We start from the raw sequence: 24,170 nt of genomic DNA, 5'->3' as shown, positions 1-24,170 counted from the left end.
TGCTTTCTTATTGATTCTCTGTCTGGATGATCTATCCGTTGTTGAGAGTGAGGTATTAAAGTCCTCAACTACTATTGCTGTTTATGACTCCTTTTGTTTTTATTAGCTTTTGTTTTGTGTATTTAGATGCTTATATCTTGGCCACATAAATATTTTTATTTTTTATTATTTTTAATATTTTTATTTTATTTTATTTTATATTTTTTTACACATAAATTTAAAAAAAACCTAATGTTTATTTTTGAGGGAGACAGAGCATGAGTGAGGGAGGGGCAGAGACAGAAGACACAGAATCTGAATCTGAATCTGAGCTGTCAGCACAGAGCCAGACACAGGGCTTGAACTCAGGAACTGTGAGATCATGATCTGAGCCAAAGTCAGATGCTCAGTCGACTGAGCCACCCAGCTGCCCCTACACATAAATATTTTTAATTGTCATATCATCTCGCTGGATTTGCCCCTTTATCATCTTGTGACCTTCTTTGTCTTTTTATACCCTTTATAAAGTCTGTTTTGTCTTATATAAGCATCGTTACCTGCTTTGTTTTTCTTGTTACCATTTGCTTGAAATGTCTTTTTCCATCCCTTTACTCTCAGTGTATGTGTGTCTTTAAAGCTAAAGTCTCATGTGAGCAGCATATTGTTGGATTTCTTAAATCCTTTTAGCCATTCCATATATTTTGTTGGAGAATTTAATCCATTTACATTTTAAATAATTGTTGATAAGTAAGGGATTTATTATTGCCATTTGTTCATTGTTTTCTGGTTATTTTGTTCTTTGCTACTTATCCTGCTGTCCTTTTTGTGTATTTTGATGTGTTGTGGTATCAGCATACTTTGAATCCTTTATCATGTTCTTTTGGGTAATTATTACAGGTTTTTTTTTCCTACGTGGTTATCATTAGGCTTACTAAAATATCTTAAACCTCTAACACCCTATTTCAAACTATTAACTTCTGTAGAATTTCTATGCTTTATAATTTAACTCTCTTCCCACTTACATTTTAGGTTAGTGATGTTAAAATGTATATGATTTTATATCGTGTAACTAATTACAGATTATTATAGCTATGGTTATTTTTTACTACATTTGCTTTTTAATTTCTAAACGAGAGCTGTAAGTCAATTATGCACCATTCACATGATACTACAGAATGTAATTTTGATTATATATTTAACATTATCAGTGATTTTTATGGTACCTTCTTAGGTCTCTATGATAGCGATTAGCTCGATCAAGCTTTCAGAAATTTACCTATTTTATGAGTGTTTTCGACGACTCATCTTTTGATTAATTGATTGTTTTGTTTATTTTTATTCTGTTAATTTCTGATGTCAACTGTATTATTCTATTTACTTTATTCAATTCACTGTATTGTTTTTCCCAAATTTTCTTTGAGGGGTATTTAGCTAACTTTTAGTTATCTTTCTATTTACTAACATAAGCAATTAGGCCTATGTATTTCCCTCTAAATATTGCTTTAACTGTAGCCTAGGAGATTTTTCTTCAGTTCTAAATGTTATCTCATTTCCATTATGGTTTCTTTTGATGTATCCATTGCTTATAAGTGTGTTTCAAACTTACAAATACAGTCAGTGGACTTTGTTATGCTTTTGATTTTATAAATTGTTTTTAGTTCAGAAATGTGGCTTGTATGAAAGCAATAATTTTTCTTTCCATGATTGAAACTCTGAGCCAAATAGTCTAGTTTCTTTGTCAAACAGTGAATTTTAGTTTTATTTGGAAGGTCTCACCTCTAATACTACTCACTTTACACAGCCCCAAACCCTTATTCTCTGACCCCATTTGCCTTTGAAAGCCAAGTGCCCTAGTTCCCAAGAGCCCACTCTCTCTGTTTCCAGGTAGCAGGATTTGGCCCTAAGGTCCTAGTCAATTCTTGATTTCTGGCTCCCTCTTGACTTTTTACCCATTAGGGATTTCCTTTATTATTATGAGTTCTGTGATACATTTAAAAAGAAGTTTGTAATTTTTTCAGTGTTTCTTGTATGTTCCAGCAGAAAGTGTTTTTAGGTTATTAAGTCTACTTATTCTATCTCTTCCCCAATATTTTCGGAAGTCAAAAACTTGACCATTATCTGTGTCTCTTCATTATCCCTAAATAAAATCTATCCCCCTCAATATGATTTCCCCTAACTAACTAAGGGAAGGATAAGAAAGCAGTGGAAAGAAGAGCCCACAAATCAGTGTTTACAAATTTTTTTTCTACTGTATCTGCAATTAAGTCACCACTTATTACATGAAATAAAATACCAAACTGTTAATGGTTTTAAGCATAAACAGAGCTGGAGAAATAAACTTGCTATTTATTTTACAGTGATATCTTACACAATAGAGAATGGCATTCTATGAGTATAGAATGATACTATAGGGGCGCCTGGGTGGCGCAGTCGGTTGAGCGTCCGACTTCAGCCAGGTCACGATCTCGCGGTCCGTGAGTTCGAGCCCCGCGTCAGGCTCTGGGCTGATGGCTCGGAGCCTGGAGCCTGTTTCCGATTCTGTGTCTCCCTCTCTCTGCCCCTCCCCCGTTCATGCTCTGTCTCTCTCTGTCCCAAAAATAAATAAACGTTGGAAAAAAAAAATAAAAAAAAAAAAAAGAATGATACTATAAAATAGAGGTATTTTATGGCATGGCAGATTTTTATACATGTGGCTTAATTTTTATGCTTTGGATCTCATTTTAGTTCTTTGCAATAAACACCTTTGTTTTCCTTTCCTTCCCAAAGATTAGTGTGGAATGTTGAATCCACCCTCACTGGCCCAGTTGTCATCATATCCGGGAGCCCTAGATATCACTGCATTTCCTATAAGGAGCAGAAATGAAAGTTTTCAAACTTTGGATTTCAACGAGCCATTCCTCCCCAAGGTCCTGATCTAGTCCTTCTGAAGCGGGTTCAGAAATCAGCACTCCCAGTGATCCTGGGCCAGGAGGTTCCAGACAGCGCTCTGAGAAACTCTGCCAATGTCTTAAACTCAAGTATCTCATCAATCTGTCCTGATTTTTTATTTCCTGATGATTAGTGCAAACAAGCTTGTGTGTTGCTAGAACAGGAGTAAGGAAAATGATAGTTTACGTTGTCATAGTGATTGATGATTTACAAAGACCTTTCATACCTATATCCCCAATCCTTGTGGGAATCCTTGTATTTATGTGAGATGTGCAGTGCAGCAACTACCCCAACTGTACACTTAAGAATCCTAGGAGTCAAAGAAGTGAAGTCATCCTAACTGGTTCTATCAAGTGGTAGGTAAAGGCTAGAATCAAGTTCTACCAACAGGTTCCATGGTGCTCCATGGCTTCTCTCTGGTCCAATGAACTCTGTGCCTGATGACTTAATCCAGGTGAGAGCTTGGGTCCCCTGGTGAATCATCCTAAGTTGAGGGAGAATGACCAAGTGGGCTTTTCTGCTCTCATCTCCATCAATATTTGATCCACCCTGCCGAGTTGCTTAGCCTCCTACATCATCCATCACAATGTGCCACAAAACACCCTTCTTTTAAAGACTTGAAAAGCTTACTTAGTTGTCAGTTCTCCTTGGGTTCAGATCCAGATTCAGTAAACATTTAATTACCTACTTTATGCCACACGCTGAACGCATTAGTCAAGGGTCTCCAGATGAACAGAACCAACAGGAGTTATTTATTGTAAAGAGTTGGCTCATGTGACTCTAAAGGCTAAGAATTCTCAAGATCTACAGTTAGCAGGCTATAGGGCCAGGAGAGCTGGTGATGTGGGTTCCAGTCTGAAAGCTGGCAGGCTCAAGATCAAAGTGAAGAGATACTATTTCAGTTTGAGTCCAAAGGCAGAAAACAATGGATGTAAGGTCAAGGCAGTTGGGAAGGAGTTCCCCTCTACTCAAGGAGGTTCAGCCTTTTATTCTCTCCAGACCTTCAACTGATTGGATGAGTAGGTGGGCAATAGGCTTTACTCAGTCCATGGATTCAAATGTTAATCTCATCCAGAAACATCCTCACAGACACACCCAGAATAATATTTGACCAAATATCCAGGCACCAGCTGATCTGGGCCCTTGAACACATCAGCATCACACTGGGCTAGGGCATTTCACATTATCTTCGCCCTTTCAAGGAGTGAATTCCTAAAGTGTGGCACATCCATGCCTTGGAATGCTGCTCAACAATAAAAATGAAAGTTTTTCTGGAATTGTTCCCGGAGAATTATGCTGAGTGATAAAAGCCAATGTCAAAAGGTTACATACTGTACAATTCCATTTACATAAAAATCTTGAAATAACCCAATTATAAAAATGGAAAACAGATTAGTGGTTGCCAGGAGTTGAGGAAGTGGAGGAAGTTGGTAGGGAAGCAGGTGTGGTTTTAAAGGGCAATGTCAGCGATCACTGAGATGGGAACGTTATCTGCCTTCACTGCGTAGGGGATACACAAACCTCACAGGTGATGAAATTGCATAAAACTAATAGAAAAACACACATCCCAAGTATATGGATGCCCAGACAAGTTAAATGAGAATCCCTGCGATGCTGTCTGATGTTTGTAGATTTTTAATCTCCTCGGGTGATTCTAATGTTACATCAGAGATAAAAGCCATTGACCTAGGCATTTTTCAAAGAAATGACTTGATAAGAAATTTACAACGTAATTGCAATACACTGCTAGAAACAGTTCAGTTTAATAAGACATTAAAATCCCCATATTGTTAATTCCTGTTTAGATGTAAATGGTATGTAAATCTATAATGGGCCTCCAAGGATTCCAAATCCTTCCTACTCAAATAGCTTCCAGGACGTCATCTGGGAACTTTTTGAAGATGCAGAATTTCTGGCCCCATCCCAGATCTACTGAATCAGAATTTACTGAATGCAGAATTTACTGATATACTGAATGCAGAATTTTATCGATATCCCCAGATGATTCAAATTCATATTAACGTTTGAGAAGCACTCCTGTAAATCCTTAAATGCATCCACTCAGAATTTGTCATACACTTTTCAAATACCATTGTCAGAGGACATCATTGTAAATAACTAATTTATTGTAATAATAATTTCTATGAGCAAATTAAATCTCTTAAGCCCCTAAATGTCATTCTAAAAAACACAAGATATTGGTAACATTTAATACAACATTTTTGGAAAATGTTCTATCCAAAAATGTGGCAGTGTGTATACAAAATAATGGGAGTGCCTTTCGTACCACAAAGAAGCTTTGACTGCATCATATGAAATCTCATTTGTGATTTCTGCTGTTGTGTTTGACTTTATCTTTTATGTATAGACAATTTGGGTTTGAGTTGTCTTGGATGCAAAGGGAGAAAACACTGTGAGTAAGGAGTCCTGATGTTTTATTTTCATAGAATTACTGCTCACTAGTTGAGTGGCTTTGTTTCTTTGTTCACGAAGGACTGGCCTAGGCAGGCCATCTCATTAAGTGCTTATAGAGGCATAGGGGAGATCATCCCTGTGGGGACGAAGGACAGGGTCCTTGGGTGAGGATCTGTAACCTTCCCATTCCCCTTCCCAATTTTTAATCAGAGAAGTTTAATCAGTGAGCTGTTTCACCTATTGCAACTTTCGTGCAATCTCACATGAATAAAGAGTTGTGCTATTTAAAAAAGGCTGAAAAACATTGCTAGTTAAGGTTTCTCGGAAATACTTTGATTTCAAGTGTAAGGACCACGAGATGACGAGGTCAACATACACAGCGTTTAGAATAGTGACCTGCATGTGGTGGGCACTAAGTAAATATTTTACAATTGATTCTTACCCGTCCACCGGACATTCTCAGGGTTGTACTGTTGAGCCCGAGTAAGCCAGCAGCACCGTGTGGGGACATTCAAAGGCCGGTTTTTCCATAAACTGGTTTATGTGAGTCTGTGCAAGTTATGTAATTTCCAAAAAGCAGAGGGTCCCGTGGTCCCTTAACCACAACCCTGAAGTCCAAAAGGTCTGAAAAATAGAAGGTTTTGCAAGTGAATTAGAGGCAAATCTAATCTGAATATAGACGAGCTTGTGTTACTAGTTTTACGTATCCCACTTAATGTGAGGTGTGTCACTGAAGAAATACTAAGTTACGGCTGCTGCCCCAGGGTTGCACTGGGGGGTTTTGTTGGATGGGTCCACCAGGTAGCCGACACTGACATAAGTTAGGAGAGCTAGAGTCTTACGGGGGATAGGTCCTGTGAGAAGTACAGCAGGGAGGAAGCAGGATCCCATAAGGAAAGCCTGTAGGACATGTTGCAGACTCTTGTATTAGCAGGATTAGCCAGTTCTTGGCTGCGGACTGACTGTCCAGATGGAGTAAGGCCTTGGCTTGAAAGGATGAGGCAGAGGTCCTAAAGGCTGGAGGCTGGAGGCTGACTGTGCTCATTACAGCTGAACAGAAGGTTCTGTCTCAAGTGAGATCCGAAAGGTACGATGCCACAGTTGCCACACAGCTTTCTCTTTTATTTTAAACAGCTTTCAACTTCTGCACCATAAAATTTACCATTCGATGCGTGCCGTTCCGTGATTTTAGTAGATGTGTCTGGTTGTACAACCAAAATCACGGTCCGGTTTCAAAGTGTTTCCATCACACCGAAATGTTGGCTGTCTATTCCCACTCCTACTCCTGTCACAGAAATGTTCTTCTGTGTTTGGCCTTTATACTGCTGCCTTCTCTAGCATTTTTTTCTAAATGGAATCATACAACATGTAATCTTTGGAGTCTGGTTTCTTTGACTTATCACGTGTCTTTGGGGGTGATTTGTGTTGCTGCACGCTATTAGTATTCTTTTGTGTTGCTCGGTAGCTGTCCGTGACGTGGATATATGCCATTTCTCAGTTGATGGATTGCTTCCAGTTTGGGGTGGTTGTGAATGAAGTTGCTAGGAACATTGGTGTACAGGTCCCGGTGTAGGGGCTCTTGGGTGGCTCAGTCACTTAAGCGTCGGACTCTTGGTTTCATCTCGGGTCACGATCTCATGGTTTGTAGGTTTAAGCCCTGCATCAGGCTCTGTGCTGATGGTGCAGAGCCTGCTTGGGATTCTCTCTTTCTCCCTCTTTCTCTGCCCCTCCCCTGCGCTCGCTCTCTCTCTCTCTCTCTCCCTCTCAAAACGCATAAATACACTTAAAAAGAAAAAAAAGTCCTAGTATAGTCACCTGTTTTCATTTCTGTAGGAGTGGAGTTGCTGGGTCATATGGTAAGTGTCTGTTTAATTTTTTTATGTTTAATTTTCAAAAGAAACTGTGAAATAGGTTTCAAAGTGTATCATTTTGCAGTCACACCAGCAGTGTATGAGAGTTCCAGTTTGTCCACATACTGGTCAGCATCTTCGGGTATAGCTATTCCAGAGGGTACGTGTGGTGTCTCATGCTTTTAACTTGTATTTCTCTAATGACCTATAACGTTGAGCATCTTTTAATGTGTTTATTAATCATTTATATATGTTCTTTTTAAATATATATATATTTTTTGTTTATTTTTTAATGTTTATTTTTGAGAGAGAGAGAGACAGTGTGAGTGGGGTAGGATAGACAGAGAGGGAGACACAGAATCTGAAACAGGCTCCAGGCTCTGAGCACATGGGCTTGAACCCATGAATTGTGAGATCATGACCTGAGCCGAAGTCGGACACTTAACCGACTGAGCCACCCAGGTGCCCTATGTATATTTTTCTTTTATTTATTTTTGAGAGACAAGAATATGAGCGGGAAAGGGGCAGAGAGAGAGGAAGACAGAATCTGAAGCGGTCTCCAGGCTCTGAGCTGTCAGCCCAGAGCCTGACACAGGGTTTTAAGTCAAAAACCAAGAGATCATGACCTGAGCCAAAGTCAGACACTTAACTGACCGAGACACCCAGGTGCCCCCCATTTGTATATGTTCTTATGTCAAATGTCTTTTGCCCATTGTTTATCTTCTTAATGAATAGAAGTTCTTTACACAGTCTAGATACAATTGCTTTATCAGATTTTTGGTTTGCAAACCTTTTCTCCTAGCCTGTGGCTTGTCTTTGCATTTCCTTAATGGTTTCTTTTGAAGAGCAAACAAATTTGTAACTTTGAGGTCCAGTTTATTTGTGAATTGTCTTTAATGTCTATTTCATGTGCAAGACATCTTTGCCTAACCTAAGGCAAGAAAGATTTCCTGCTATGTTTTCTAAACATTTCATAATTTCAGTTTTATGTTAGGTCAGTGGTTCTTAGCTGGAACAGTTTTGTTCTCCAGGGGACATTTGGGAATACCTGGAGACCTTTGGACAACTGGGTGGGGTGTGCTACTAGCATCTAGTAGGTAGAGGACAGTGATGGTGCTACACACACTGCAGTGCACAGGACAGCCCCCCCAACAGCAAAGAATTATTTGGTCCAAAATGTCAGTAGTGCTGAGCTTGACAAGCCCTGAGTTAGGTTTCTGCTCCATTTTGAGTTAATTTTTGTGTATGGTGTGAGGTAAGGATCTATACACATTTTCTTGTGTTTTTGCATGTGAAGTAAGGATATAAGTGCATTTTTGTCTTTTCTTCTTCTTCCTTTTTCCATGACCATTTGTTTTAAGAAATATTCTACTGCAGTGAATTGCCTTGGCACCTTTGGTGAAAATCAACCGACTATACATATTGTTCTCCTGATCTATATTCTACCTTTATGCCAGCACCACACGTGTTGATTGCTACAAGTTGATAGTTCATTTTGAAATCTGGCAATGGGAATCCTTCAACATTTCTTTTTCTAAAAAATTGTTTTGTCTACTAGGGGTTCTTTGCATTTTTGTATCTATTTTAGCATCAGCTTTTCCAACTCTATTAAAAAGATGACCTGGGATCTTGATAATTACATTTAATCTATAGATGAAGAGAACAGACATCAATATTGAGTCTTCTAATCCAAAAACTGGGTGTATTTCTCCGTTTATTTAGATTTTTAATCTTTCTCAGCAATGACAGGTTTCAGTGTATAGGTCTTATATTTCCTGAATTTTTTTTCTATATACTTTATTTATAATTGCCTTCATCAATGGAATTTTATTCTTTTTTTTTTTTTAAGTTTACTTATTTATTTAAGGAGAGCATGAGCAGGGGAGGGCAGAGAGAGAGAGAGAGAGAATGTCTCAAGAAGGTTCCACACTGTCAGCACAGAGCCCAACTCAGGACTCAATCTCATGAACCATGAGATCATGACCTGAGCTGAAATCAAGACTTTGATGCTTAACCAGCTGAGCTACACAGGCACCCCTGGAATTGTATTTTTCTTTTTTACTTTTTAATTGTGGTAAAATATATATAACATAAAATTTATAATTTTATCTATTTTCAAGTATATAGTTCAGTGGTATTAAGTACAATCATATCATTGTGTGGTTGTCAGCACAATCATACTTTAAAAAAATGTTTAAGTTCAAGTTAGTTAACATATAGTATAATAATGATTTCAGGAGTAGAATTTATTGATTTATTTATTGATTTATCACTTACGTATAATACTCAGTGCTCATCCCAACAAGTGCCCCCCTTACTGCCCATCACTCATTTAGCCCATCTCCCCACCAGATACCCCTCCAGAAACCCTCAGTTTGTTATCTGTCTTTGCGAGTCTCTGATGGTTTGCCTTCTTCTCTGTTTTTATCGTATTTTTCCTTCCCTTCCCCTATGTTCATCTGTTGTGTTTCAAATTCCACATGAGTGAAATCATATGATATCTATCATTTTCTGACTTATTTCACTTAGTATAATATATTCTAGTTCCATCTATAAATGGCAAGATTTCATTCTTTTCGATTACTAATATTCCATTGTGTGTGTGTGTGTGTATGTGTCTATATACACACACACACACGTACATAAATAACCTCTTATCCATTCATCAGTCGGTGGACATTTGGGCTCTTTCCATAATTAGGCTATTGTTGATAGTGCTGCTATAAACATTGGGATGCATGTGCCCCTTTGAATCTTATCCTTTGAATAAATACCTAATAGTGCAATTGCTGGGTAGTAGAGTAGCTCTATTTTAAATTTTTTGAGGAACATCCATACTGGCTGTACCAGTTTGCATTCCTACCATCAGTGCAAAAGTGTTCCCCTTTCTCTTTATCCTTGCCAACATCTGTTATTTCCTGAGTTGCTAATTTTAGCCATTCGGATAGGTGGGAGGTGGTATCTCATTGTGGTTTTGATTTGTATTTCCCTAATGACGAGTGATGTTGAGCATCTTTTCATGTGTCTGTTAGCCATCTGGATGTCTTTGGAAAAATATCTGTTCATGTCTTTGCCCATTTCATCATTGGACTTTTTTTTGGGGGGGGGTGTTGAGTTTGATAAGCTCTTTACAGATTTGGGACACTAACCATTTATCTGATATGTCATTTGCACATATCTTCTCCTATTCTTTCTGTTGCTTTGTAGTTTTGTTGATTGTTTCCTTCATTGTGCAGAAGCTTTTTATCTTCATGCTTGCTTTTGTTTCCCTTGCCTCTGGAGACATGTCTAGTAAGAAGTTGTTACGGCAGAGGTCAAAGAGGTTGTTGCCTATTTTCTCCTCTAGGACTTTGATAATTTCCTTCTTACATTTAGGTCTTTCATCCATTTTGAGTTTATTTTTGCGTATGGTGTAAGAAAGTGATCCCGGTTCATTCTTCTGCATGCCACTGTCCAGTTTTCCCAACACGATTTGCTGAAAAGACTTTTTTTCCAGTGGGTATTCTTTCCTGCTTTGTTGAAGATTAGCTGGCCATACATTTTTTGGCCCATTTCTGGGTTCTCTATTCTGTTCCATTGATCTGTGTGTCTATTTTTGTGCCAGTGCCATACTGTCTTGATGATTACAGCTTTGTAATACAGCTTGAAGTCTGGAACTGTGATGCCTCCAGCTTTGGTTTTCTTTTCCAACATTTCTTTGGCTACTCATGGTCTTTTCTGGCACCATACAAATTTTATGATTTTTTTCTCTATTTCTGTGAAGAATGCTGGTGTTAATTTGATAGGGATTGCATTGAATGTGTGGATTGCTTTAGGTAGTATAGATATTTTAACAATATTTGTTCTGATTCATGAGCATGGAATGTTTTTCCATTTCTTTGTGTCCTCTTCAATTTCTTTCATAAACTTTCTAAAGTTTTCAGCATACATATCTTTTACCTCTTTGGGCAAGTTTATTCCTAAGTATTTTATGGTTTTTGGTGCAATTGTAAATGGGATTGATTCCTTGATTTCTCTTACTGCTCCTTCATTATTGGTGTATAGAAATACATCTGATTTCTGTACATTGATTAATATTCTGCAAATTCATGTATCAGTTCTAGCAGTTTTTGGGTGGAGTCTTTTGGGTTTTCCCCGTAGAATTATGTCATCCATGATGAGTGAAAGTTTGACTTCTTTCTTGCTGATTTGGATGCCTTTTCTTTATATTTTTTGTCTAATTGATGAGGCTAGGACTTCCAACACTATGTTGAACAACAGTAATGAGAGTGGATATCCCCATTGTACTCCTGACCTTAGGGAGGAAAGCTCTCAGTTTTTCCCCATTGAGGATGATCTTTGCTATGGGTCTTTGGTATATGGTCTTTATGACCTTAAGGTATGTTTTTTCTATCCCTACTTTCTTGAGCGTTTTTATCAAAAAGGATGCTGTATTTTGTCAAATGTTTATTTGTACACATATTGAGAGGATCATGTGATTCTTTTTTTTTTTTTATTATTATTAATGTGATGTTTCATGTTGATTGATTTGTGGGTGTTGAACCACCCCTGTAGCCTAGGAATAAATCCTACTTAATTGTGGTCAATAATTCTTTCAATGGATTCAGTTTGCTAGCATCTTGTTGAGAATTGTTGCATTCATGTTCATCAGGGAGACTGGTATGTGATTCTCCTTTTTACTGGGGTCTTTGTCTGGTTTTGGATTCAAGGTAGTGGCTGGTCTCATAGAATGAGTTTGGAAGTTTTCCTTCCATTCCTATTTTATGGAACCATTCAAAAGAATAGGTATTAACTCTTCTTCAACGTTTGGTAGAATTCTCCTGGGAAGCCATCTAGCTCCGGACTCTCGTTTGTTGTGAGATTTTTTATTACTGATTCAATTTCTTTACTGGATATTGGTCTGTTCAAATTATCTATCTCTTCCTATTTCAGTTTTAGTAGTTTATATGTTTCTAGGAATTTGTCTATTTCTTCTAGACTGCCCAATTTGTTGGCTCATAATATTCTCTTATTATTATTTGTATTTCTATGGTGGTGCTTGTGATCTTTCCTCTTTCATTTGTGACTTTACTTACTTGGATCCTTCTCTTTTCCCTTTTGATAAATCTGGCTAAGGGGTTTTCAGTTTTGTTAATTCTTTCAAAGAACCAGCTCTTGATTTTGTTGATCTGTTTTGTTTTTGTTTGTTTTTTGTTTTTGTTTTTAAATTTTGATATCATTTTTCATTCTTTTCTCTTTATTTTTCCCTTTTTCAACTTGTTTTGGTCTTTACCTGCTGTTCTTTTTCCAGATCCTTTAGGTGTAAGGTTAGGTTGTTATTTTTGACATTTCTTCCTTCTTTAGGAAGGCCTGGATTACTATATACTTCCCTCTTGTGACTGCCTTTTCTGCATCCCGGAGGTTTTGGACTGTTGTGTTTTCATTTTCATTGGCTTCCATGTACTTTTTAATTTCTCCTTTAATTTCATGGTTAACCCGTGCATTCTTCAGTAGGATATTCTTTTTTTCTTAATTTTTTTTTTACATTTATTTATTTTTGATAGAGACAGAGTACAAGTGGGGGAGGGGCAGAGAGAGAAGGAGACACAGAATCCGAAGCAGGCTCCAGGCTCCGAGCTGTTAGCACAGAGCCCAACGCGGGGCTCAAACTCACAAACTGCGAGATCATGACCTGAGCCGAAGCTGGACGCCCAACTGACTAAGCCACTCAGGCACCCAAGTAGGATATTCTTTAATCTCCAAGTATTCATGGTCTGCCCAAATTTTTTTGTGGTTGATTTCAAGTTTCATAGCATTGTGATCTGAAAATATGCATAGTATGATATCGATCTTTTTGTACCTGTTGAGGGTTGATTTTGTGAACCAGTATGTAATATATTCTGGAGACTGTTCCATGGGAACTCAAGAAGAATGTGTATTCCAATGCTTTAAGATGAAATATTCTGGATATATCTGTTAAGTCCATCTGGTTCAATATGTCATTCAAAGCCATTATTTCCTTATTTTCTGCTTGGATATCTGTCCATTGCTGTAAGTGGGTGTTAAAGTCCCCTACTATTATGGTATTATGATAAATTGTTTGTTTGTGGTTAATTGATTTATATTTGGGTGCTTTCAAGTTGGGGGTATAAATATTTACAAGTGTTAGATCTTCTTGGTGGATAGATTCCTTAATTATGGTATATTTCTCTTCTTCATCTCTTCTTACAGTCTTTCCTTTAAAATCTACTTTGATACAAGTATGGCTACTCCAGCTTTCTTTTGACATCCATTAGCATGATAGATGGATCTCCATTCCCTTCCTTTCAATCTGCAGGTATCTTTAGGGATAAAATGAGTCTTTTATATGCAGCATATATATGGCCCTTATTTTTTTTTTTTTTATACATTCCAATACCCTGTGTCTTTTGATTGGAGCATTTAGTTCGTTTACATTTAGAGTGATTATTGAAAGATATGAATTTAGTGCCATTGTGTTGCATGTAGAGTTGGTGCTTCTGGTGATGTTCTCTGGTCCTTTCTAGTCTTTGTTGTGTTTGGCCTTTCTTGTTTTGTTTTGCATTTTCTCCAGAGTCCTCCTTAAAATTTCCTGCAGCGATGGTTTAGTGGTCATGAATTCCTTTAGTATTTTTTTTTTTTTTTTTTTTTGGTCTAGGAAACCCTTTATCTCTCCTATTTTGAATGACAGCCTTGCTGGATAAGGAATTCTTGACTGCATATTTTTCTTTTTCAGCACGTTGAATATATCCTACCATTCCTTTCTACCCTGCTGAGTTGCTGTGGATAGGTCTGCTGCAAACCTAATCTGTCTTCCTTTGTAGGTTAAGGAATTTTTTTCCTATTGTTGCTTTCAAGATTCTTTCCTTGTCTGTGTATTTTTGTGAATTTGACTATGATATGGTTGGTGACGGCCAGTTTTTGTGGAATCTAATGATGCGAGTTCTCTGTGCTTCTTGGATTTTGATATCTGTGTCTTCCCCAGATTAGAAGAGTTTTGTACTATAATTTGCTCACATAAACTTTCTGTCCCTTTTTCTCTTTTCTTCTTCTGGGACTCCTATGATTTGAATATTATTCCTTTTTAATAAGTCACTGGGTTCTCTAAGTCTTGTATTGTTATCTTTGGACTTTCTTTCTTTTTTTCTGCTTCATTATTTTCCATAATTTTGTCTTCTATTTCAGTGATTCACTGCTCTGCTTTGTCCATCTTTGCCATCACCACATCCATTCAAGATTGCATCTTAGTTATAGCATTTTTTATTTTGGCCTGATTAGATTTTTCTTCTTTCATCTCTGCATAAAGGGATTCGCCAATGTCTTCTATACTTTTTTCAATCCCAGGTAATATTCTTACAATCATGGTTTTAAATTCTAGTGAGACATCTTACTCATATCTGTGTTGGTGAATTCTTCCATCTTGTCCTTTTGGAAGAAGAAAAAGATGAATAAAAGAAAAAAGAAATTAAAAAATAAAAAACAAAACAAAAAATCAAATAAAGGAAGTTAGAGCCTTAGGTGTGTTTCAGTCTGTTTGTTGAGGGAAGCTTGAAATACTAGACAAAAAAGAGAAAGGAAAAAAAAAGTTAAACAGTATTTAAAAATTAAAGAAAAATTTAAAGAAAATAGAATAAAGAAAAAATAGAAAAAATAAAGGAAAAAATAAAAAAAGAATTTGCCCTTTCTGTATCCAAGAAAGAGAAAGAAAAACAACATCAAAAACAGAAGCAAAGTAAACAAATAAACAGACCAGCAAACAGAATGAAACTCAAATGAAGTTATATCCAGTTTCCCCTAGAACTGAAACTGTGAGGCCCTCTATAATGCATACAGTAAGCAGATGGAGAACTTATCCTGGTCTTCTGGGGGATGTGTCTGGAGGGTGCAGGTGGGTGGGGCTTGGTGTAATGGCTCCGTTCTCCACAAGGTGGTGCTGCTTAGCTTACTGGGGTGGATCAGTGTGTGTGTGTGTGTGTGTGTGTGTGCGCGCGCGCGCGCGCGTGCACATGTGCTTGTGCAGGAGAGGTGGAAATGGCTTCACCCAGCAACCTAGTCTCTGGCACAGGAACTTTGTGCTCTCACTGACCCGGGATCAAGCACCCTTCCTTTGTCTGAGGCCTCCATCCATTCCCCACCTCTACCCTGTCTGTGTCCAAGCTGACCGCCTGCCAGGCAGCAGCACCTCCCTCCAGAGTTTTATCTCAGATGGGGCTGTTTCAACACCCCTAACTTCAGAGACCCCCGTGGCTTGGACTCTTGCCAACTCTCTGGGGGAGGGTATCACTGAGCAACGGCTGGGTACCAGCTTGCCCCAGAAAACGTTCATGCGATTGCACAGAAGCAGAGGTTCAGAGATTATGGCAAATCACAACACACAGCTGGCGCCGGGATTCACCACACTCTGACATCTTTGTTCCAGTACCAGCAAATGTGACTGCTCTCTGGAGTCTCCTGGGATCTTTGTGGGGAGGCCGTATGGCCTCTACCACATGCCCTCCAATCAGGGGAACCGCTTCTCCCCATGTGGCACATGGCCCCTTAGACTCTGCTGCCTGTTCCTGGGGATTCGCCCTGCTTCCTCACCAGAGCACCACCAGGCACTGGGTTGTGGAAGTTCAGACTCTCCTCCACTGTTTATAGAATCCTGTGGTATTGAAACCCTCTCCTTTCTTCCCGTCAATGGTTTTGGGTAACAGATTTCTTGTTCAGTCCCCTGTGAGTGTTTTCACTCTTTCTCTCCAGCTACCTTTTGGGGAAGTGCTTTTCTGGCATGGTACCAATGCAATGGACTCCCCCTTTCTTTTTTTTCCCTCTGTCCTCTCTCTGAGAAAAGGACTTCCTACCCTCTACGGCTTTTCTGTCCCCCAGTTCATCTCTCCACACAGCATACCTGCTGAGTTTTGTGGCTCAAGTTTTGCAGATTATTGTGTTATTCCTCAATTTCTTAGGTGTTCAAAATGGGTTGGTGCTGATGTAGCTGAGTTTCAGGGATGAGACAAGCTCAGGGTCCCCATACTACTCTGCCATCTTCTCAATAAGCCATTCTCAGTGTTGGAAATGTATTCTTAATTCCATTTGTGAATTGTTTATTGCAGCAAACAGAAATACAATTCAGCTAGTTATGTAAATTTCATACACTGTAACCTTGCTAAACGTGCTCTGTATTTGTTTCCTTATAATTTTCTACATGTAGTATCCTGTGATCTGAAAATAGTTTTACTTCTTCATTTCCAGTCTGCATGCCTTCTTTTTTCTTGCTGCCTTCTCTTGGTATACTCAGCAATACAATCTTACATGGAAATGGTGAGAGCCACATGCCTTTCAAAATTTAAAAAAAAAAAAAAAAAAAAAGAATTCTGAGATACTCTTGGGGCACCTGGGTGGCTCAGTCGGTTAAGTGTCCGACTTTGACTCAGGTCATGATCTCATGACTTATGGGTTTGAGCCCTGTATCAAGCTCTGTGCTGACAGCTCAGAGCCTGGATTGGATTTGTGTCTCCTGCTTTGGATTCTGTGTCTCCCTCTCTCTGCCCCTCTCCTGCTCGTGTTCTCTCTCAAAAATAAATATTAAAAAATTTTTAAATAAAAAAAAAATTCTGAGATACTCTTAACTCTGTGTGTTTCAGGTAAGGGATTGCAAATCTGTAGCAACTAACTTTTAAGGTTGTTAGGGTTAAATGAGAAACCACATAGAAGATGCTTAGTGTAATTCCTGACACAAATCAGTACCCTCATAAAATGTTGCTGTGTAGAAAGAGAATCTTGGCTGACCACTGGCAGACCAGCATTGGGAATCAGGACTTGACACTGGGGATGGGTGGTTGTCGGTGGCCTATAGTGGTAGGGGATGATCCACAGCAAGCGTCAGCATGGTTTTTGTCAGCCTCTTCAGGAATTTTTGGTGTTGTGAGAGCTCTGCCAAAGTACCTGAGGTTCAAAGTAGCCAAGCCCAGCACTCCCGTAGATATAGTGAAACAAGGTTTATAACGTGGAAGGAGTGGAGTTGTACCGAGGAACGACTGTTGTTGGGGCATGAGTAATATGAGGGGATTATTTGGGGCATATATTATATCAAAATTAAGAGAAAACCCTTCGTTATTTCCCTGCGCATTTCTATCATCTTCCTTGAAGGTTTATTCTAGAAGTTGTTCCACTGAGGGGCTGGAAATTTGGTAACGTAGGAATAAGCCGTGAGATGAGGAAGAGATAGCATGGGGAGGGAACAGGGTCAGGAGGGAGTCTTAGTGGCACCTTCAGCCTTGTTGGGATGTAGCACTTGTCTACTATGGAAGGTGACGGGTCCACGTGTAATGATTCAGTGCCACTGCCGACTTCCTCTAAGGAAAGCCGAGCATTGTGGCAGCCAGTAAAGGCCACGATCTCTTGTTGGTAATGCTGTCCTCACCAAACACTAACTTGGAGAATTGGAGATCCTCTGGTGGCATTAATTATTGCAAAGCTCCTACACCTGTCTTCATTCATTACTTTGACAAAAATCTAAGGGGCGCCTGGGTGGCGCAGTCGGTTAAGCGTCCGACTTCAGCCAGGTCACGATCTCGCGGTCCGTGAGTTCAAGCCCCGCGTCGGGCTCTGGGCTGATGGCTCGGAGCCTGGAGCCTGTTTCCGATTCTGTGTCTCCCTCTCTCTCTGCCCCTCCCCCGTTCATGCTCTGTCTCTCTCTGTCCCAAAAATAAATAAAAAACGTTGAAAAAAAAATTAAAAAAAAAAATCTAATAAAGTGATCAACATCCTTCATAGTTAGTGTATGGTATGCCAATAAAGATGTTAGAGTCCAACCAAGAAACTTTGGGGATTGTTGGATCTCACTAATCAAACAATTTAATTCCCAGTCTTTCTTTACCACTATGGGTGCTTTAATGACCAAGGTTCTGTGAGCTTTTAATCATGATCGTTATCACAATACTAAGATTGGCATTATACAGAAAAGGCCCCTATAGGCTGGCAGTGCTGCTTTAAAACACATTCAGTCATCAGAAAGTCACACAAAGGAGCTTCTTTATGTAAAAACCACAAGGCACACAAGGCAAATAGGTGATGGTGTCAAAAGGCATCGTGTTGTGTCCTTTCCTTCTCGTCAGGGTTTGCTCATTTGAATGTCCAAAGACAACGTTGCGAGCCGGTGGCGGTAGCCATGTGCTGACTGATGGCTCCATCACTGAAGCAACAGGTAGTTTTCAGAGGCACAGACCTGGTGCTGAGTGATGGAATCTAGAGAAAGAGAAAAGCAGTTTAGCATTTATAATGGCCAACCACACGGTAAAATAATAATCTTATATATATGCAAAGTCATATTTTAAAGTCTTAGGCGGTTTAGAGCCGTGTTGTCTATGTGTCCACATGCCCATATAGCACATGTGACTATTTAAAATAAAGGGGCGCCTGGGTGGCTCAGTCGTCTAAGGCTTCAACCCTTGGTTTCGGCTCACGTCATGATCTCACGCTTCGTGAGTTCAAGCCCCACGTCGGGCTCTGTGCTGATGGTGCAGATCTTGCTTGGGGTTCTCTCTCTTTGTTCCTCCCATACACACTCTCTCTCAAAATAAACTTTAAAATAAAATGAAAATTGAATTTAAAAAATTCAGTTCATCAGTCATACTAGCCACATTTTAAGTCCTCGACAGGCACCTATCCTGCAGATACAGCATATATAGGGTGTTCCCATCATGGCAGAACGTTCTATTAGCCGGGTGGCAAGTTTGCCAGTCCATGGCGGGAGAGACCAGGATTGTAATCTCCATTAGCTATAGAAAATACTCTCCGGCACAAGGCAATTTATATATAAATATATTAGTTTTAGTTACGGTACTAACTACACATTCTAGGCTGTGTATCTACCAATCCACAGCCCGTCTACCTCGCTAGTATACAAAGGTAGTACGCACAGTTTGTAAAACGCAGGTCTTCATATGTAAGTTGAAGAAGCTGGACTAGTCCTGTCAGCTTGAAAGCCTATTATTTTATGAAAATCACAAGAAGTCACCTGGTCCAGGATAAGCTATAGATGCAGAAGAACAGGCCAGCAGGAGACTATACTGCTCTAGGCCCTACTTCTATGAGGACGATAGAGGAATCCAATGGGTTGGCAGCACTGGTTGAATTACAAATTAAATTACAGTTAATGTGGTTTTTATAATTTATTTTTATTTCTTGAGCGAGAGAGTAGGGGAGGGACAGAGAGAGAGAGTGAGGGAATCCCAAGCAGACTCCATACTCAGTGAGTAGCCTGACATGACCCTGGGATCATGGCCTGAGCCAAAGTCGAATGCTTAACCGACTGAGCCACCCAGGTGCCCCTACAGTTCACTTATTGATTACAACTATTATCCACAGGGAGAGAGAAATGATACTGAAGGACCTTAAGACATCACGATGATGAACGATAGCAGACGGAAAGTCAAAACATAGGTTTAAACGTTCTATGAATAGGGGGAAAAGATGGAAGAAAAAGGGGCGCATCTTAGCTGGAGTTCTAGATCGTGTCCCAGAAGTTAGTCGTCATTTGCCCAGTGCAAACGCATTTCCACACAAGAGGTCTGAACTGGTCAGCTTTCAGCGGGGAGAAGCACTACGATTTGTCACATGTATAATATACATTATATATCATTAAAATTAATATATCCAGCAGAATAATAACAATTCTTATTAGTACTCAGTAAAACCACTTCTCTCCACAACCCAGTGAAGCAGTATTTTAATATCAGACCTTTATTCGTGGATGTGTTGTACATATTTTCTCTGTTATTCGCCTTTTGACTTTCCTGATGCAAAAAAGTGTTTTGTTTTTGCATTCAGATCATGTAAATCTTTTACTGCAGTTGGACTTTGAACCACAGGTAGAAAGCCTTTCTTTGTACCCAGTTTTAAAGCGTATCAGTCATATTTTTTTCCAGGTTGTAAAACCCTGTAGATTCAATTTTTACACTTAGATTTCTGACAGGATGTCATTTTCCAAAGCCAGAAAACATTACAAAAAGGGTGGTGATTTTTAAAATTAATCTAAAATAGAATTTAATGAAAAAAAATGCCACATATTTCTTTTAAAAAAAAGTGGCATACGTATTCTGACATTTATACCAAAGAAAAAATACATAAGAAGACAATTTTGAAAAAAATGAATAATGAGAGACAATTTGACATGCTAGATACCGAAACACATTATAAAATTACAATAGTAAAACAGTATGTAATTAGCACACAACAGATAAATAGACCAATGGGAAAGTCTGGAAACATGTCCACGCACATATAGGAATTTTAACAGGTGAGTCACAGGGCATTCCAAATCAGTGCAGAGGGGACAAGGTACTACATAGATGGTATGATCCCTTCACATCACACAATAAATAGGTTACAGATGAATTAACACTGTAAACATTTAAAAAAATGATGGAAGCATTAACAGAGATAAGAGACAGGTTCTGGAGCTCAGGGGGTAGAGATGACCTTCCAAAGTGAAACCCAAATTCAGGTGCCTCAGGAAATACGGCATTTGAATCCATGAAGAATGATAATTAAATATTAAAACATTTGTAACCCACAACAATCAATAAACAAAATTAAAAATGAGACAGATTGAAAGAATTTTACACTTAGACCACAAGGCGAGGGTCCATGTTATACACATATTCTGTAGAACAGCGTGAAAAGGAAAAATAGCCAGTGATAAGGATAGGTGACCCATGAAATATAGCTCCCTCTCTATTCATACTCATTAGTAATTGAGTAATTAGGGGACGACAAATTGAGTAATGACACCTATTTGTTTAATTTATCAGATCACCAAATATAAAAAATATGGGTAACGTCCAGTACTGGTGAAGATGTGGAGGAAATGGAGACGTCCATATGCTGTAAAAGTATAAAGTGGCACAGCCGTGGGTACCCAAACTTACAAGTACACGTAAGCGGGGGCACAGTGATGTCACTGCTATGAATCTGCTCTACACGAACATGCATGCCTGGGATTCGGCGGGGATAATTACAGCTCAAAATAATCTCTTAAAACTGAATTCAAACTCTCCCAGTTAGAACACACACATAAAGCGTACAATGGCAGAAACGGTGGAAATCACCCCAAACGTCCAATAATAAGGAGTGCGTGGCTTAACTGCACGTCTCCAATGGTTAGAAAGAAGTAGCTGTACGTGTGTAAAATGGAAGGCTCTCCTAGAGAGAGTCCAATAAAAACTCAAGGAACAATATGTAACCCTCCATTTATAGAAGAACCCTCAAGCAATACACAGGTTTATACACATTTATTTCTATTTAACTATGTCTAAAAAATCTAAAAAACACTCTTCCAGCTTTACTGTAGTATAAGGAAGGGTTGTAAGATCTGGGGACCCTATGTCTGTCTCTATTCCAGTTCTTTGACTGTGAAATCGAGCGTCACCCCACATATCCATGCATCCATTCATTCATTGTGGTGGAGAAAAAGGTTGACTAGAGAAGAAGTTTTAAATTTAGATAAAATAGAACCCTAAGTGTAACCTCACAACAAAGTCTGTGGCTGGCCCCTCACGCTTGGTGTGGTAGGCTCAATTAACCCATGGACTTTCGAGAAATGGTACTTGAGGTACATGCAGTGTTGAGCTTATGCGTATGGTAAGCAAAGCAGGGATTCAGAACGGAAAAGCATCTGACTGCTGAGTGATGGCTGGCAGCCAGGACATCCTTGTCCAGGGAGCCCCTCATGTTTCCAAGTTTCCAAATGTAAACACACACATGAAAAATGACTTCTACCCAAGTTCGTTTGTCATCTAAAGATAGTCACTCCCCTACTTCCAATGTCACATCATACAAATAGCCCTCAAACACCCCGTATAATGTAACCAATGGTACAGATGTTAGAGTAATGCCAGTCTGCCCAGCGGAAAGAGACAGATGGTACATGAGCACCTCCCATTAAATTTGCACTGAAAAAAAAAAAAAAAGACGTTGTGTTTGTATTTTAACAAGGTTTTTTAGCAGGTCTTGGCACAGGTTTATGCACGAGTTAAAGTTTACTGGCCTTTCTTCTGTGTGGTCTGATGATTAGGATAGTGAAGGAACATGCTGCTAGCTATTTTTTTATAGTGTGGTGGTGGGCAAGCCACTTTCTTGAACTAAAACTCTAATGGCCAACAGCCAAATGTGGTTAATGGTACTGTGCACAGAGAGTGCTAGAACCCTCAGAATGCTGTTGGGAGCTTTATCTTAGCTTATCACAATCAGCTGACTATTCCAGGGCTGAAGCATGAGTGGCCATGTGGCCAGACATTCACTCAATCAAGGAATCAGCTCTCCTCCTTAATAGAATGAGGGTCACTCAGCTTCCGGGAACACTCAGGACAGGGTTTTGACACTGAAGGTGCTCTTAGCAGTAGGGATGAGCAGGTTACAGATGACCCTAAAATCCTTTCTCCTAATGAGCCCACAGCTGCCCACTGTGTAATTTTCATCGGTTGATCTCACTTCTCTCTGGAACCACAATGAACAAGACTTCCTCCCCTCTTTTGATGGTAGTCTTGCCAGCTCCTCTTTTGGATGCTGAATAAACCACTTTTCCTTCAGTACTTCCTCAAGGATCCTGATCTCTCGAAACCTCAGCATTCTCTCAGATGCTCAAATTCCAGTCTAGAAGTCATCTTTGACTCCTCTTTCCTAATATATCACGTGCAATCTATCAGCAAGGCCAACTGGCTCTAGAATTTTTATTTAAAACCTGGCAGCTTCTCACCACCTTCAGTGATATCATCCTAAATGTAACCACCACCATTTATCACCCAAACCACTGCAAGAGCCTGTAACTGCTCTCTCTGCTTCTATTTAAAGATATGTATTCCCCTACTTAAAATCCTATGGTAACTTCCATTTATTTTTAGAACAAAAAAACTAAACTTCTCACCATGGTCTATGAGGGCCTTGAGTGGTCCAGCCTCTGGCTACTGCTCCAGCATCATTTCCAATCAGACACTCCATACTTAATGCCTCTCCTCCTTGTCTACCTTGATCCTAGCTGTTCCTTTGGTCTGAAAGGCCAGTGCTTTAGATCTACACGGGTCCACCCTTCTGTTCATCGTTGGGGTCTTACCTCAAATACAGCCCTTCCGCCAGGGCCAACCTCACTTTCACTATAAATACTCATACCCTGTTTTCTTCATAGCATTGATCACCAACAGGACTTAAAAAAAAATTATCTTCATTAGAATATAGGTCCCAGGGTGCCTGGGTGGCTCAGTTGGTTAAGCATCCAACTCTTCATTTCAGCTCCGGTCATGATCTCATGGTTGTGAGATCAAGCCCCACATCAGGCTCTGTGCTGACAGTAGAGCCTGCTTGGGATTCTCTCTCTCCCTCTCTCTCTCTCTGCCCCTCACCCACTCATGGTCTTGTTCTCTCTCTCAAAATAAATAAATAACTATTAAAAAAATAGAATATAAGTCCCATAGGGGCAAGTATTGTATCTGCCTTGTCAACTCCTATTCTAGTAGTGCCTAGAATATGTTTAGTGCATGATCGGTGCTCAACAAATATAAACTGAGTGAATGACTTGACATATGGTATACTGGAAGGAAATAGCCTGGTCTAAAAGAATGGAGCAGTTCTCAACATTTTTTTCTGTTCTGATGTTAGGCTGGAGATGTTCACATATGGGATACTTTCTTTCCCAGACTATACCAAGGATGTGGGCTGGGTCATAGACAAGATAGTCTAATAGTTTATTCTTAGTATAACAACTTTTGCTTCCCACCCAAGAAATGTGAGTAAAATGACATTACAGGGCTAGCCTTGAAGTCGCTAGTTTTTGTATTCTGTTTTATATTTATTTACTACTGGGCATAGGAATGCTAATGATTTTACTAAGTGGACCTTATAAAGACCAAGGTTGCTGAATCAGTTATAATTGTTTCTCGATTCTCCCAGATTTTTCTATGTAAACAAATGTATCATATGCAAAGAAGAGGACTTGTCTCTTCCTTCACAATTCTTATATTTTCT

At 39.3% G+C, this 24,170-nt stretch overlaps 1 protein-coding gene across 4 annotated transcripts in view; it reads right to left on the bottom strand.

The window, feature by feature from the left end:
• Window positions 1–18,012: 18,012 nt before the first annotated feature.
• MCPH1 (microcephalin 1) overlaps window positions 18,013–24,170 on the bottom strand; it is a 272,003-nt gene continuing 265,845 nt past the window's right edge. For all 4 annotated transcript variants that reach the window (XM_040489805.1, XM_040489804.1, XM_040489806.1 and 1 more), the window contains one exon: window positions 18,013–18,398. In XM_040489805.1, coding sequence (XP_040345739.1) covers window positions 18,343–18,398 — 56 coding nt within the window. In that variant the 3' untranslated portion in view covers window positions 18,013–18,342. The remainder of the gene's footprint in view (window positions 18,399–24,170) is intronic.

This window comes from Herpailurus yagouaroundi, unplaced genomic scaffold (genome assembly GCF_014898765.1).
Source record: "Herpailurus yagouaroundi ecotype Mexico unplaced genomic scaffold, PumYag 181, whole genome shotgun sequence".
NCBI classification, from domain to species: domain Eukaryota; kingdom Metazoa; phylum Chordata; class Mammalia; order Carnivora; family Felidae; genus Herpailurus; species Herpailurus yagouaroundi.
The sequence above is the reverse complement of the archived record's forward strand: the minus strand, read 5'-3'. Positions and strand labels throughout refer to the sequence as shown.